This window comes from Chelonia mydas, chromosome 6 (genome assembly GCF_015237465.2).
Source record: "Chelonia mydas isolate rCheMyd1 chromosome 6, rCheMyd1.pri.v2, whole genome shotgun sequence".
Lineage (NCBI taxonomy): Eukaryota > Metazoa > Chordata > Testudines > Cheloniidae > Chelonia > Chelonia mydas.
The window spans coordinates 43,442,566-43,456,388 of NC_051246.2; the positions used below are offsets into that span (position 1 = coordinate 43,442,566).

At 34.4% G+C, this 13,823-nt stretch overlaps 1 protein-coding gene across 13 annotated transcripts in view; it reads right to left on the minus strand.

Moving 5' to 3' along the window:
- ELP4 (elongator acetyltransferase complex subunit 4) overlaps positions 1-13,823 on the minus strand; it is a 259,781-nt gene that overhangs the window by 140,494 nt on the left and 105,464 nt on the right. For all 13 annotated transcript variants that reach the window (XM_007067905.4, XM_037899910.2, XM_037899906.2 and 10 more), the window contains one exon: positions 1,819-1,927. In XM_007067905.4, the coding sequence (XP_007067967.1) occupies positions 1,819-1,927 (109 nt within the window). The remainder of the gene's footprint in view (positions 1-1,818; positions 1,928-13,823) is intronic.

Consider the following 13,823-nt stretch of genomic DNA (forward strand, 5'->3'; position numbering starts at 1 on the left):
ATTACAGAAGATAAAGAGGAAAAGTTTCATACACTTTTAAATAGAGTTTTACAAATACTATCCTATTTAAAAAGGTCTTCTAAATCCTTGGGAAAATGTTATAAAAATAATCAAAAACCTCTTTTTCCATTCACTGAATTCTAAGAATTATTTACATAGTTCAAAATGTGACCATAATGTACAGGTAGAGCAGCTCCACCACAAACAGAGCTGTAAAATATAATTATACACATTTGATAAAGGGATATCTGCACCATCTTCAATCTTTACTTACTTTTCACAAGTTTAATGCAAAACTGTAGGCTTTAAAACAAAATAATAAATTTAGGATTTATTCATAAATGCAGCAATGTCATCAAAACATTCTATTGAACTTTGTCTATAGGCAGAGCCTTGTGTTATCTGCAGCGAAAAATGCATCTTTTACAAAGAAATTTTCAGGAAAATAAACCACATCCCTAAACCATTGGAAAAATTTCAATCGTACAAAATCTGATCAATTTTTAGGATTTTAGATAAAGAGCACCTATAAGAAAATAAAAACCAATAAAGCTTTTATGTTTAGTATTATTTATTGGGACAAAAAACCAAAACGTATTTAACATGAGTTCTTAAAGGAAATACAGGATAGGAAAGGTATATATTTTCTTAAAGACCTCCTTCACTATTAAGATAAATTCTATTATATTAAATTAACAGAACTATATTAGAATGCAAAAATGCCACATAGGGCCTATACGATAGGCAAATTATTTTTGCAGTAGCTTTTGTTCATTTTTTCAGCCACTCTTTTCTAATAATCAAATGTACATTCTTTTCTTTTCTTTCTTTTAAAAAAAGGTTTGCTCTGATTTATGAAACTGCAGCCTGAACACATACAGTAGTATAAAGTGTTCTTCAATACCATTTCTGCTTCATTTTCTGTGCTCTAGCATGGAAAAACATTGCCACATTTTCACATGCTTACAGCAGGCTTCAAATAAGCAGTTCAGTCTTTAGACTAGAGGTTTCCATGGAACTACAGTAGTATCACAATAATAATAGCGGTAATTTATGCGCACACAGATCACCACTCTGGATTAGCTAAAACTGTTTGTTATTCACTGCTTAGGCTATGCACATCTTCTAATCTTTCAGAATTTAAATAGTTCTGCTACCCAAACTTTTATAAAATCTTTGTTAACTGAACCCAATGATTAAACACTGTTACACATGTTGAAAATAAGTCACCAGAAAGACTGGGTGGAATAATAAGTTTCTGTACAATAATTAGTTTCATATTTATTTTTACTTTCACTCATTTCCATACTCAATACCTTTGAAGGAAGAACTGCCATAATTAAAAACAGTAAACAGTAAATCATCATCTTCAAACACAAAGTTTTGCATACTGCATCATTTAGTACTTCATTCGCTTAAATATATCATGTTTTTTCACGTTCTCTATTTAAAACTTGGCAGATCAGAAATATTGATTTCATGACAAGTTCAGCTCACTGGTCAGATGATTGCCAAGCCTCCCCTGCATGTGAATTCCCCAAAGCCTGCCTGTTGAGATGTACATCTGATTGAGCCATGCCTCAGTAATATGGCTTGACAACATGCAAGGAGTTGCCATGTTTCCTTTGCAGCCTTAATGCACTTTACTGAAAAATTGCCTAACTCAAGACTGGTTAGCAAGGAGTAACATTTAAGAGGTATATTCCAAAATGAAATCAAATGCTACTTTATAGTAGATACTCCAATAGGAGAGTAAGATGCTAAGTGCCCTAGAAGCACTCCATGCAGACTTTTTGCATTGCTAAAGATGGAACTTACCCTGGTAATCCTTGTATAATGGATTGGTTTCTCTCTCAGAGCCGATAAATGATTCAAGACCAACTACCGTATCTGACAAGTTTGTTACACGTTCCATAATTGCTTTATTCTGTAAAACATGGAAACAAAATATACATCCTCTGTGATGAAAAAGATAATTAATGTTCTGAGAGTAGTAAGTCTGTCTTCTAATGACAAACTGAAGTGAAAATAGGTCATCAATACCTAGAAATAACCAGAAACTAAAAAAGCTTCTAGTAACCTGCATCTAAGGGAAAACAACTAAGATGATATGGAGAGAGAGCTGACTCAGAACTAAATTCCATACTTCTTCTAAATCTTCATTTTGATTTATGCATTTATTCATATTTAGAAAGATTTTCAAAGGCATACATAGCATTAGGCAGCTAACTTTCATTGACTTTCAACTACCACTTGTCCCTTTGAAAACCTCATCAACTGAAAAATGTATTAAAACACGATATTGCAGTATTTTCCAAAATGCATTACTTGATTACATGTTTTAGAATAGTATAAAAAGATAAAGAATATCATTAATAATAAGCAAAATATTTTTCCAATCATTTTTGTTTTTCTTCTGAATCAGAAAGTACACTGTGGAACATATAAATCCAAAAAACAGTAGTACCTATTTCCATTTCTCGATATATTTTCGGTTTAGTAGTGATATTTTGGGCTTAAATCTCCTCTGATATCTGAGAATGTATCGTCACATGTATCCTAAAATCAGGATGTATTCTGTTCGCACATTAATGCAATACTGAATTTTACAAGACAGAGAAATATGCATATTGGATACCAGAATGGAAACCTCCATACTAAACTGAAGAACAAAATGTGCTTAAGAGATTCTTTGTAGATACCACTGTATGATGAGCAGTAAAATATGATAAAATTATGGTGAAAAGCAGAATGCTTCAACGTAATCAATGTGCTTATCTTAAAGCAGTCCCCAGAGTTTTTATACTCCGTCCTTGATAGCTGTGTACACATGCCATACCCACCTTATTTTCAGAAAGTACCAGACCCAAACAATTACCCCCAAATACCCATTTCAGGTAGGAGGAATTAGGCCATCATCTGATTCTAAAGCCTTTTCCATATCCTGATTCTCTTTCTTAATCATGTGCCCTTCACTTAGGGAGAAAGGGCTATTGTAAATATCACCATTACGTGAGATTATCAGCTATACAAAGATTTGATATTGTATATCAGAAAATTCCCAAATGCAAACAATGATTTACATCCAATATTTAAACAAAAGTAGATCTAAATACATTGATACAGTCACAGATAAAGCATATTACACGGCAATGTATAGGGGTTTTATTTTAAAAAAATATAAAATATAAAACCCAATATCCCTCAAAACACGATATTTAACAACATAATAGCCTACTGCTTGACTATTGAGACTGCAAAACACATGGGGAAGGTGAATGTTTCTTCTTAAGGTTGGTAGGAAAGTGTCTGAAAACCACGTTTATCTCACCCCCAAAATAACCTATTCCTGCTCCACTCAGGCCAATCTGTTTGGGGTAGCAGGACTAAACTCACCAATCCCATAATGCCCCTCCCCATGTACCTGTGGATTGCTGACCTTTCAAAGCCACCACTTGTGTAGGGCCAACATAGCCTGTTTTCACATGGAGCCAGACCTCTGTGAAGTCATTTCATGGTGAAGGGTAATTTGCTGTTGTACTGTGTCTTACTGGTTAGAAGGAAATTCTAAGCAATCATTTGCACTACGATAAAGAAGTTTGACTGCATGTCTTACTCAGACCATTTTCCCACTCCACTACTATCTGGCCAGCAATAATGCTATACATTAACCCTATATTTCAGAGGCCCTTGCTAGTGCTAATCTACAGGACAATTAGAAAAAGAAAAAGCAATTGTAGAAGTGTAGTGACCTGTGAGCTCTGAGCATCCAGACACTGGAAATTCTAGAATTTTGTCTAAACCAGGTTCTTTGGCAGGCTATGAATATTATTTTTATTGTATTACCAAGCTGCCCCAAAACACCACATAGATATTAACAAATACAAACTAAACTAATAGTAAAGGAAGAAATAAACTCGTAATCATACTATACCTAAAAACAAAAAGAAAAGGAGTACTTTGGCACCTTAGAGACTAACCAATTTATTTGAGCATAAGCTTTCGTGAGCATATGCATCCGATGAAGTGAGCTGTAGCTCACGAAAGCTTATGCTCAAATAAACTGGTTAGTCTCTAAGGTGCCACAAGTACTCCTTTTCTTTTTGCGAATACAGACTAACACGGCTGTTACTCTGATACCTAAAAACAGTTATCAAAGGCCATTAGATGCTCATTTTGGTAAACTGTATGTTATAAATGGTGTGGTAAAGCTATTTTAGGTACAGAAGATGCTCAGGCATCAGCAAGACTACCACAACATGCAAAGAAATGGCAAATATAAAAATAACAGCCACTCATTTTGGAACGGTCAGGAGAGCATTTAAGTACATGTTTAAGTCCATGCTTACTTAGGACAGCACTTAAGCATGTTTAACTTTTAGTTGATAGTTAAGTCCGATTGGCTTCAATGGGATTTAAGAAAATGCTTTAAGTTAAGTTCATGCTCAAGTGCTGGCTTGAATAGGTTTGCTTTCCTGGAGTGGAGCTTTTTTGTTCAAGTCAGCTTTGTTTTAAAATATACCAAAGCATTCTTCTGGTTTGGGGGATGAATACATTTTATGCATAGAACTGTCATAACACAAACATGTTTCTTTCTGTGGCATTGTTGACAAAGATCTGTTTATATCACATATTCTCCAGTTTTCAAAGTTCAGCATATTAATGTCCAATCAATTCTTATGTCAGCACACAGATAGTTGTGATGTATGGCATGCTGACATAAAACACACAAATCACATTGCCCCATCTGGGCTTGAAAATTTAACAGAGCTCCAAATCTTCCTTCAACCCTATACAAATCTCCCACCAGCTTCTGGCGGAAACTTGGCAGGTCTGGAGATGAGCCATGGCATGGCTAGGAATGGAGCCAGGACAGAAGAGAATCAGGAAACTAGTTTGCTGGCAACTAGGAGAGGCATTGTTTTAAATTACATAAAACAATCCTGGAAAGTTCTCTGATTTACTAGATGCTTTGCAATTTTTCTAAATTAGTTACTTCAGCCAAAATGTAATTATTATAGCAACAAGGTAGCAATCCTATAGTGAATGGGTATTCCATTCTACTCTAGTTTCTAATCATAACTGCAGCCAGAAATTCTCTTCTCGACTGAAATTTGTAATGCTTGGTCTCAAGCCAAATATGTGGGGGAGGAGGGAGGAGGCGGGAGGTGTTTTTTGTTTTAAATCTGAAGAAAATCTATTTAGTCATTATTAAATATGAGTGTGAACAAAATATACTGTAACTTATAGGATTTTTTTCTTCTCAGACAATTCCAAAGTTGCTTTGTCATATTCCTTCATTCTTGGCATTTATGTAGTCCTCAGTCACTCTGTATGTTTATTTTTTAAAGAAATATTTTTCAAGAAATTGGGGATGAATTAAAATGATGTATGGACCATAAGCATATATGGAATTCTACTGCCATATAAATATATAGGGCCATATATGTTGAGTTTGCATATGCACATTATTTTCATGGGACTATAGACTTCTGGAATCACCCCCTCACCACCTACCAAAAAAAAAAGTTCAAGCAATCCTGGTTCATCAGGATTAACTACTTAGAGAAAATCAACTACTTTGACCCACTTTGCTACTCCTAGTTTGCAAAGCCTACTAGTTCCCTTCTCATTATGAGCCTCAACCTTCCTTCCAGAAGTCAAACATTTCCCAGGTTCCAAATAGCCATCAGTTCCAGACAGCACAAACCTATGTTTTGCTTTGTACTTTCCCATTTTAAAAGAAATTAAAAACCAGGAAAACGGAATGCAATACATTATTTTAAATTCTCATTCTTTGTATTGCACTGATTGAACATAGGTGAAAACTAAAAAATTAAGCTTCTTAAAGTAACATCAGCTTCTCTACACTGGATTTATACATAAAGTTATACATTTAAACAGGAAAATTAGTAATTCATATTATAGATGTGTCATGAAGCCTACTTAACTGCATTGTGACAACTTTAAATTTACAAAGTTAAAGATATTCAGAAACTTAAATTTTCATTATGATCTTTGTATGAAGATAATTTTTGACATTGAATTCTATGCTCCATTTGAAATTAAGGACTGGAATACTAAGTCTCTTTCCAAACAAAGGTTAGAAGTGTTCTTTGGTGAGAGGGACTTCATTTGGTGGTCACCCCGCTGAAAGACATTGCAGTTACCCCAACATTAAGTTTCTTTAAATCATGATATAGGGTGTATATATTGAATCAAAATCAAATTAAAAAAAGTTTAAAAAGTGTTTCATTATCTACGTAGGTTAATTAAAGAAACCACAGAATAATTAGAAATGGATGTACAAAACTATTTAAAACAATGAATTAACATACAGTTCATATGCAGCATAGCCCTGGATAAGAGTACGAAACTTTCAATCATTCAACATTTACATTTTAGCTGCTTTTGTCCATGGTATTTAGTTGGTAGATTTCAGCATAACAAGCAAAGGAATACTAGTTATTATCCCCACAGATTGGGGATACTCCCATAAAAGCTTGTAGCTGAACAGGCATTATTTGATAATGGACGTGTAAGCCATTGTAGGTCTTCATAGTAGTTAAATCTGTAGTTGTATGGATTTCTGCCATCACCAATAGGTGATTCTTTAAAATCCTGACCCTTTACAGAAAAGGATATGAAAGGTACAGAAATAAATCAGACGGGGCTAGGTTAGGCAAAAATAATTAGCGTTTGACTTTTGAACTAAAAGCAGATTTAGATGTACTTTCCCTAAGCTTTTAGCACAGCATCCAAAGTAGACTATGACTATTACAATCATGTGTTTATTTCTCATGCCTTACCTTCTCTGTCATGGAGCTGAATTAACTAGTGATACTATAGCAGTTGTAACCTAAGTTAGGGCAGTAAGAAAAACAAGCTCGGTGTAATCCTTAGAATAAATAAATCTTGACATTTTCTGAAAGGTTATGTGTGCAATAATATGGTAATACCTGCACGATATATCAGCACTTACCACTTGTCATTACTGCTTAATCCCCAAAGTACAGCTGAATCGAAAGGATAAATTATTAATACTTAAACAACTAAATTATTTATCTCCATTTGTTATTAATTACCGCTACTAAAAATCATAAAATTACCCATATAATTTAGATCATCAATAAAAATTAAAGAATGCTTTTAAAAGTTTCCCCTCCCTGAGCTATCACTTGGCTATTTTCCAATAGAAAAGAGAAAACAAGGCTATTTTTCAATTAGAGATTAGATTTTGGTACTAATTTTATAACGAGACAATACTTGTTTTACCATTTACAAATCATGAAATAAGAGAAATTTTTAAAGTGGTCTATTTTAAATAAGTATATTAACTATAATTAAAAATTGTAGCAAGTACAAATGTTGCATTTATTTTGTTTTAAAGCTGAATTTGCATTTCTTGCAGTGCTTGGAGATCCAAAATTCCTACTAACTTCTTTCTGCATTTTTGATGCAGAAAGAATTTGGGATCAGGCCACTATATGAAAAATCTATTTATCAAATGGATTAAGCAACTCTACAACAGCTGGTAAATGGCAGAAACCCTGAAAAATATATTCCAGGGGATTTCCACAAATCTGTGTGGCCTTCTGAAATGAACATACTAGATTTAGGCCCTAACTCAGCAATTTGATGCAGACCGCCATCTTGTGAAGAGCCCTACACTGCCTTCACTAGGATTATGACCAGGTGTAGGGGACTACTGACATGGATCTGATGGCAAAGGCCTTACTTATTGTTCATATGTTCCCTAATTTTTGTTTGCACTCATGTCAAGTTTATACTGGTTTACAATCATACTATGAATAGTTTTCAAATAATTTCATGTGCCCAACAGAAGAAAAGAAAAGCAAGAATACTTATAGTAAAAACTCACACACCTAAACACATTAGATATCTTCATCAAAAATGGTAAGGGAATGTGGAAGGTATCATTTGATCAAGGCATAAGAGTAGTATTAATTATGAATTTTGTTTTTGTGTTATTCTGTTAGCGCTTCTTTTAATAATGATGTTATTAATTTTAATACCTTACATGTATATAATATCTTTCATCTGTAGAGCAATGTGCTTTACAAAAAAAATATTAGTTAACTGTGACAACACCCACGTGAGGTAGACAAGGAAATATATTTTCACATACCACTGAAATGCAGCCACGTCTGTGATAGGACACAGAATTGAATTCAGTAGTGCACATTAACACTAACAGTGCACATTAGCAGTAACGGGTTAATACCATAATTGAAAATACTGGATATATCCGAAGTAAAAATTTAGCTAGGAGATCAGAATTAAAACACCCATCTCCTACTGAATGTGTCATGGGATCTTTGGTGAATATGAGTTGTCAGGGCCTATTTATATTGCTATATATATTGTTATAACCTGCACCATCATAGACTCTGAAAAGCCTACAACATTAAAAATATTTTAGTTATCTTCTAGAAGGAAGACCTCCACAGCTTCCTTATAGTGAGTAGATCTGGTGATTAATTTCCAGCAGAAGTGTGTCAGGCATATCTGACTAAGTTATTTTGGGAAACATCCACATTAGCAGTTGAGTTTTACAACTTGCTTTAAAAGGTGGTGAAATTTAGGGCCTAGCCCTATCTCTAGTGGGAGTTCCATAATCATAGAACTTGCACCAAAACCTTCAAACCTTGTCTATATTCCAGAGTTCCACCTCAACACAAGCAGATGTGGCAAGGAGAGGAGCTAAAAAAAAAAGCAATCACTGAGCTATTAGGGCCTTATCCACTTAAGATCCTAACACAGCCTCAACTATAAAATATAAAGACCTTGAAACAGAAACAGAATTGAATTGGCATCTGTCTCAGAGTGTGGAGCACACATAGTGTAAGGAGAACAGATGTGTTCCTGTTCCTGAATCTTGCTCATTTGGCAAGCTTCTGCATACTGTGCCAACTGCAACTTTCAAGGTCCTTTAGGGTCAGCCCTACATATAGTACAGTAGTCCATTCTGGAGATGACAATGGCATGTATCACTTTCAGTAAGCTTGCATTTCAGGAAAAATGGTCAATCAAAAGTCCAGCTGAAGATAATAGAGGCATTTATAGCTTCTGCTGCTCTCTGGGCATTCAGAAGTAATGAATAGTCTAGTAGTTTCCCTTCATCCAATCATCACACAATGAAAGGAACTACAGAAGAAGTCCAGACCTGCAAGACGTGTAGAACCAGGGGACATCTATATATTGATGGCACTTGAGTTTGTAGAGCATGAGTCTCTCACCCAGTAGTCTTACATAGATTTTGAGTAAGAAAGGCAACAAAAATTCAGGATATCACTTCACGATTCTGCAGCTGAGAACACTTGGGGAAGAGGAAGAGCTAACCATCACTATCCCTTAAAACCAGTGTGAACTATATAGGTGGAAGTCACTCTTAGAGTTTTACCATCACCGCCTTCTCAATAATCCTATGCAGGAAAGAGAAGTTTAAGAATAGATGACAATTTCTGGGATCGTTCTTGAACCTATTTAAGAGTTACAAATACATTGCCCTCTGTCAAGGGATCATTAACTAGCTTTGATATTATCAGTAACAGATCCAGACATCCTTCAAAGATTTTCACCAATCAGGAGAGACAGGAATTCATTTGGTATGTAATGGCATTGACGTCACCCAATAGCTTTATAATTTCCTGAGGGACTGATCCAAACTTGGTTTGAGAAGGTAGTATTAGTATGCTTTCTCCCTTACACTCTGGTTCTACTTCAGCAGGACTAATGAGACTAAACCAGTAGTAGCTGATCTCTTCAATGTCAAGATGAAAGCTCTGAAAGACGGGAAAACCCTACTCTGGTACTGGGCATAGAGAATCCTTGTTAGTTAGCCAGTTCACTATTCAAAACAGTTCCACTGATCACAACTTTACAGCTGCTATGAAAGGCGAGTGACTTTCTTGTTTGCCTTACATACATGGCATAGAAACATATACACACTTTGAGCTCAAACTGACTGGTTTCAGCTTTGGTTTTCTTTTTCCTTCTTATTTCATGTGCCAAAAGCTATTGGTGAAATACAGGGATCTATCTGTACAGTACATTCGTATGATAGGGCGCTCAACAAGACAAATAAAGTTACTATTTCAGCATATAAAATCTATTTACATAAGACTTTTCATCCGCTGATCTTAAAGTGCTTTACAAAGGCAGGTTAGCACCAGAAGCCTAATTTTACAGATAAGTAAACAAGTAGAAAGAAGTCAAGTGACTTGTCAAAGCCATGGAGCCAGTCAATGGGAGTGCTGGGAACAGAACTTGGGTTTCTTGATTCCATGTCTGGTGCCCTATGTGCTAGACTATGCAACTTCCTATTAAGCACAATGCACAGAACTCATTAGTTCTCTTCAGAGAGAGAACAAATTTTTGCCCCCATTTATAAACTATGGCTCTGAACATGCAATAAGCTCTGCGTGAGCAGCCCCCTGCACCTGCATGGAGTGCTGATGAAGTCGATGATTGCATAACTTCAGTAGATTTCCTATTACACAGTTTTAGTATGCTAATAATATGCTATCTTCTAAACTCTGTCTCTACACTGAATATATTTCACATACAGTAAATTTAAGTAGTGCAATTGTTCATCTATACTATAGAAAGGCATTTGATGGAAACGACTGTATGTTATTTATATTTTGCTAATTGTCTGGAAAATGTAATATTGACACTGCGACTTTGAACAGATTTTTTAAAAACAAGAATCCTATGCTAGAAGTTGTTCATAGCAAGCTATAAAATATGCATGCAAAATTTTAACTCGGCTCATCTAACAACCACATTTTGAATCTGTTTTTTCATTCTGTATTTGAAAATCATAACAAAATTGCTGAACAGCATGTATTTCAAACTGCGTGACTTAAGGAAATCTTTAATATTCTTGTTGGGAATTGTTCATTATAGAAACAGGATTAAAAGGATGATGACCCAAAAAAATGCATCTTTTGTTCTCATTTTGACTGAAAAAATTCACTGTGGTATGTTTACCAATTTAGAAACGGCTGGATTTTCTGCAACATCAGATCCTTAAATGATCCTTAAATGGAATGTATGTAATTCACAGATAGTCAAAGCACAGTTCTTGCCTACATAAATAATTACTAATACATAAATCTCAAACAGAGCATGGAGCTCTTTTTGTAATCAAGTGGCAGGTTAAAAATAATAAAGTTTAAAATAATTTTACACTAATCCCTTATTGAGTATAAAATTATAGGCTGTCATCAGGAGCAGGCTGGCAAAACTAGGTCCAGATGGGAGACTGCTGGGAAAAAAGCTGAGGTAGGTGGGAAAATGATTGGAAGCTGATGAAGACATGACTGCTCCCTCTGCTGGCAAGGCCCTCACCTGCTTTAATTTTTAACTAATGACTAGCGTTTCTTTAATTATTTAGGATATAGCCAATAAATAATGCACAATGTTCCTTCCTCAGTCTGTTGCTGTGCGTTTGCACATTTTTGAACTCATGGTGCCCTATTTTACTAGAATAATTTGTTATAACGTAAGGACTCACATGGTTATCAAGATACCATTACTGATATTATATTTTAACTGCACTCAGCACAGAAGATGATAATATTCTATTTACCTTTATAAAAATACTGATTCTGTTTTTTAAAAAGCAATGTGTATTTCATGTTTAATTTGCACACTTCATAATATTATGATTGTATATCTGTATTCTGTACTTGCTCATCATTATACAGTAATGAGATAACATAAAAAGAAACAGTCTACCATACAGACATACAGAATTGCATATGTCACACCAAAACAGCATAGTTCTAGCACTAACATATCTGATAATTTAATATCAGAGTTCATGTGCGTTATATATCATTGAACAGGAAGTTTTTAGAGCTTTTTACACTAAAACTTCCTAAAATATACATAAAATGTATTCTTTACTTGATTTGCAATGTATTTTAATAGTTGCAGTAAGAACATTTTATTAAAAATCTGTTCCAGAAATCTGGCCTACAATCAGAATCTCCCAGAACAGGAGGGATCAGCTTTTTCGCCCACTGTTCTCATCTGAATCCTGGCTGAAAAGCTACTCCAGCTCCCAGGTTTCCAGAAGGCTCCATCCCAGGAATCCTCGCCTGCCATTTGGTTTGCTGATTTTAATCTCACAGGACTGTCTTACAGTGGTTCCACTATGCTGAACTGGCACTTGCTTCTAGAAGTGAGTTATTATTAAACTTGTAGGTCAATTGTGGCACTAACAACTCTTTGGAAGCTTTCAGCCACAGTGTACAATTTGCTGGTCTAATTAAATATTAATTCTAAGTGTTACATTTTGTGGCTAAGAGCTTTTATTTTCCATCATCAGTCTGGAAGAGAAAGAGGTTACAAGGCTAATTTAATCTTTTTTCCCCTAGCATTAAAGCTTAACTACATAGGGCACAAAAACATCATTAAAGATGTAGCATTCCTTTATATTACAATTATCATGTAATTAATAGAGCAGGTCTAAAACAGAAAGATGTAAATTGAGAGCTGATCTAGAAACTTCAGCTTTTAAAACAACATCAACAGTTCATATATAAAATGTCACTGTAACAAACTATTGCACATTTTAGAATGCCATTCTTCACAGAAAATACATGTACAACAATTTAAATAGAAAGTAGGCTAACACAAATTGTTGTCATTTATACTGACAGACAACACACAAAAAAGATTTAAAACAACATTTGCCTGGCCTTATTACAAAAGCCTATCATACTATTTATGTAAAAAGCTAACATCACTTTAGAAAAATATAAACAGGACCTAACAAAATTATTTGCTAAAAGCAGATAATACATCCTGATTTTTTTTAAGTTTCCTTTCCTCGTTTTTGCTTATCACTGTCCAAATGGGCTCAAAAATAAGCCCCCTCCCTTCTGCTTCATGACAGTTGTGTCCACGCCTGGACACTGGGCATTATATTAACTACTTAGTCCAGCAGCCAAAAGATTCCATATGCTGGAACAGATGACTATCTCCATACTGTGATGGGACATTTAACTATTTAGATCTATGCTGCATTTGAAAACTTTAGGCCTAAATCTTGTTTCAATTTTTTTTTAAAAGCTGTCCAATCTTTAAAATTATTTTCAGAGTAGATGGATACATAAAGTGAAATGTTACTATGCTGCATTTAATCATTTGTTTTAGTTTTATGATTTGTTTATAGTTTTATTTTAGAAAACCAAATCGTACCCACTTTTCTATATACAAAGGTGCATACACACATTGCATACAGAAGATGGTCAGAATTGTGATGGTGAGGAGTGAGATTATCTTTTGCCATAAATAGGTACACAAACTTCTGAAGGGAAAAAAGTCTGAAACAAGACGTAAGCAATATAATATAATGTATATGCACACGTCTATTTCCATATGTTGTGTGACAGTCTTTGGTTATAGTATATATGAGCCACTTAAGCCGCAATAAATATATAGTTATGAAGAAAGCAAAAATAAGTCAAGTATATATGGTATCTATGATCCAAATAGCCAGAATAGGATCCATATAAAGTGGCTACCAGATGGAAAAAACAGTATATAGTCTGGTAGCCACTTTATACTGATTGTATGAAAGTACAAAATGCTACAATTTCTTCTGTAACTTAACAAGTGAATGTAACAAACACATATTATTTGAAAACAAAACTATTTACAGCAACATGATTTAATTTTAAATTATATATTTTCTTCAAGCCTCTATTTGACCTTAATTTTTAATAAGCTTTTATATATGTAGAAAAAAATAGTATCCAGAAGAATATCTGTGTACCTGAAAATGG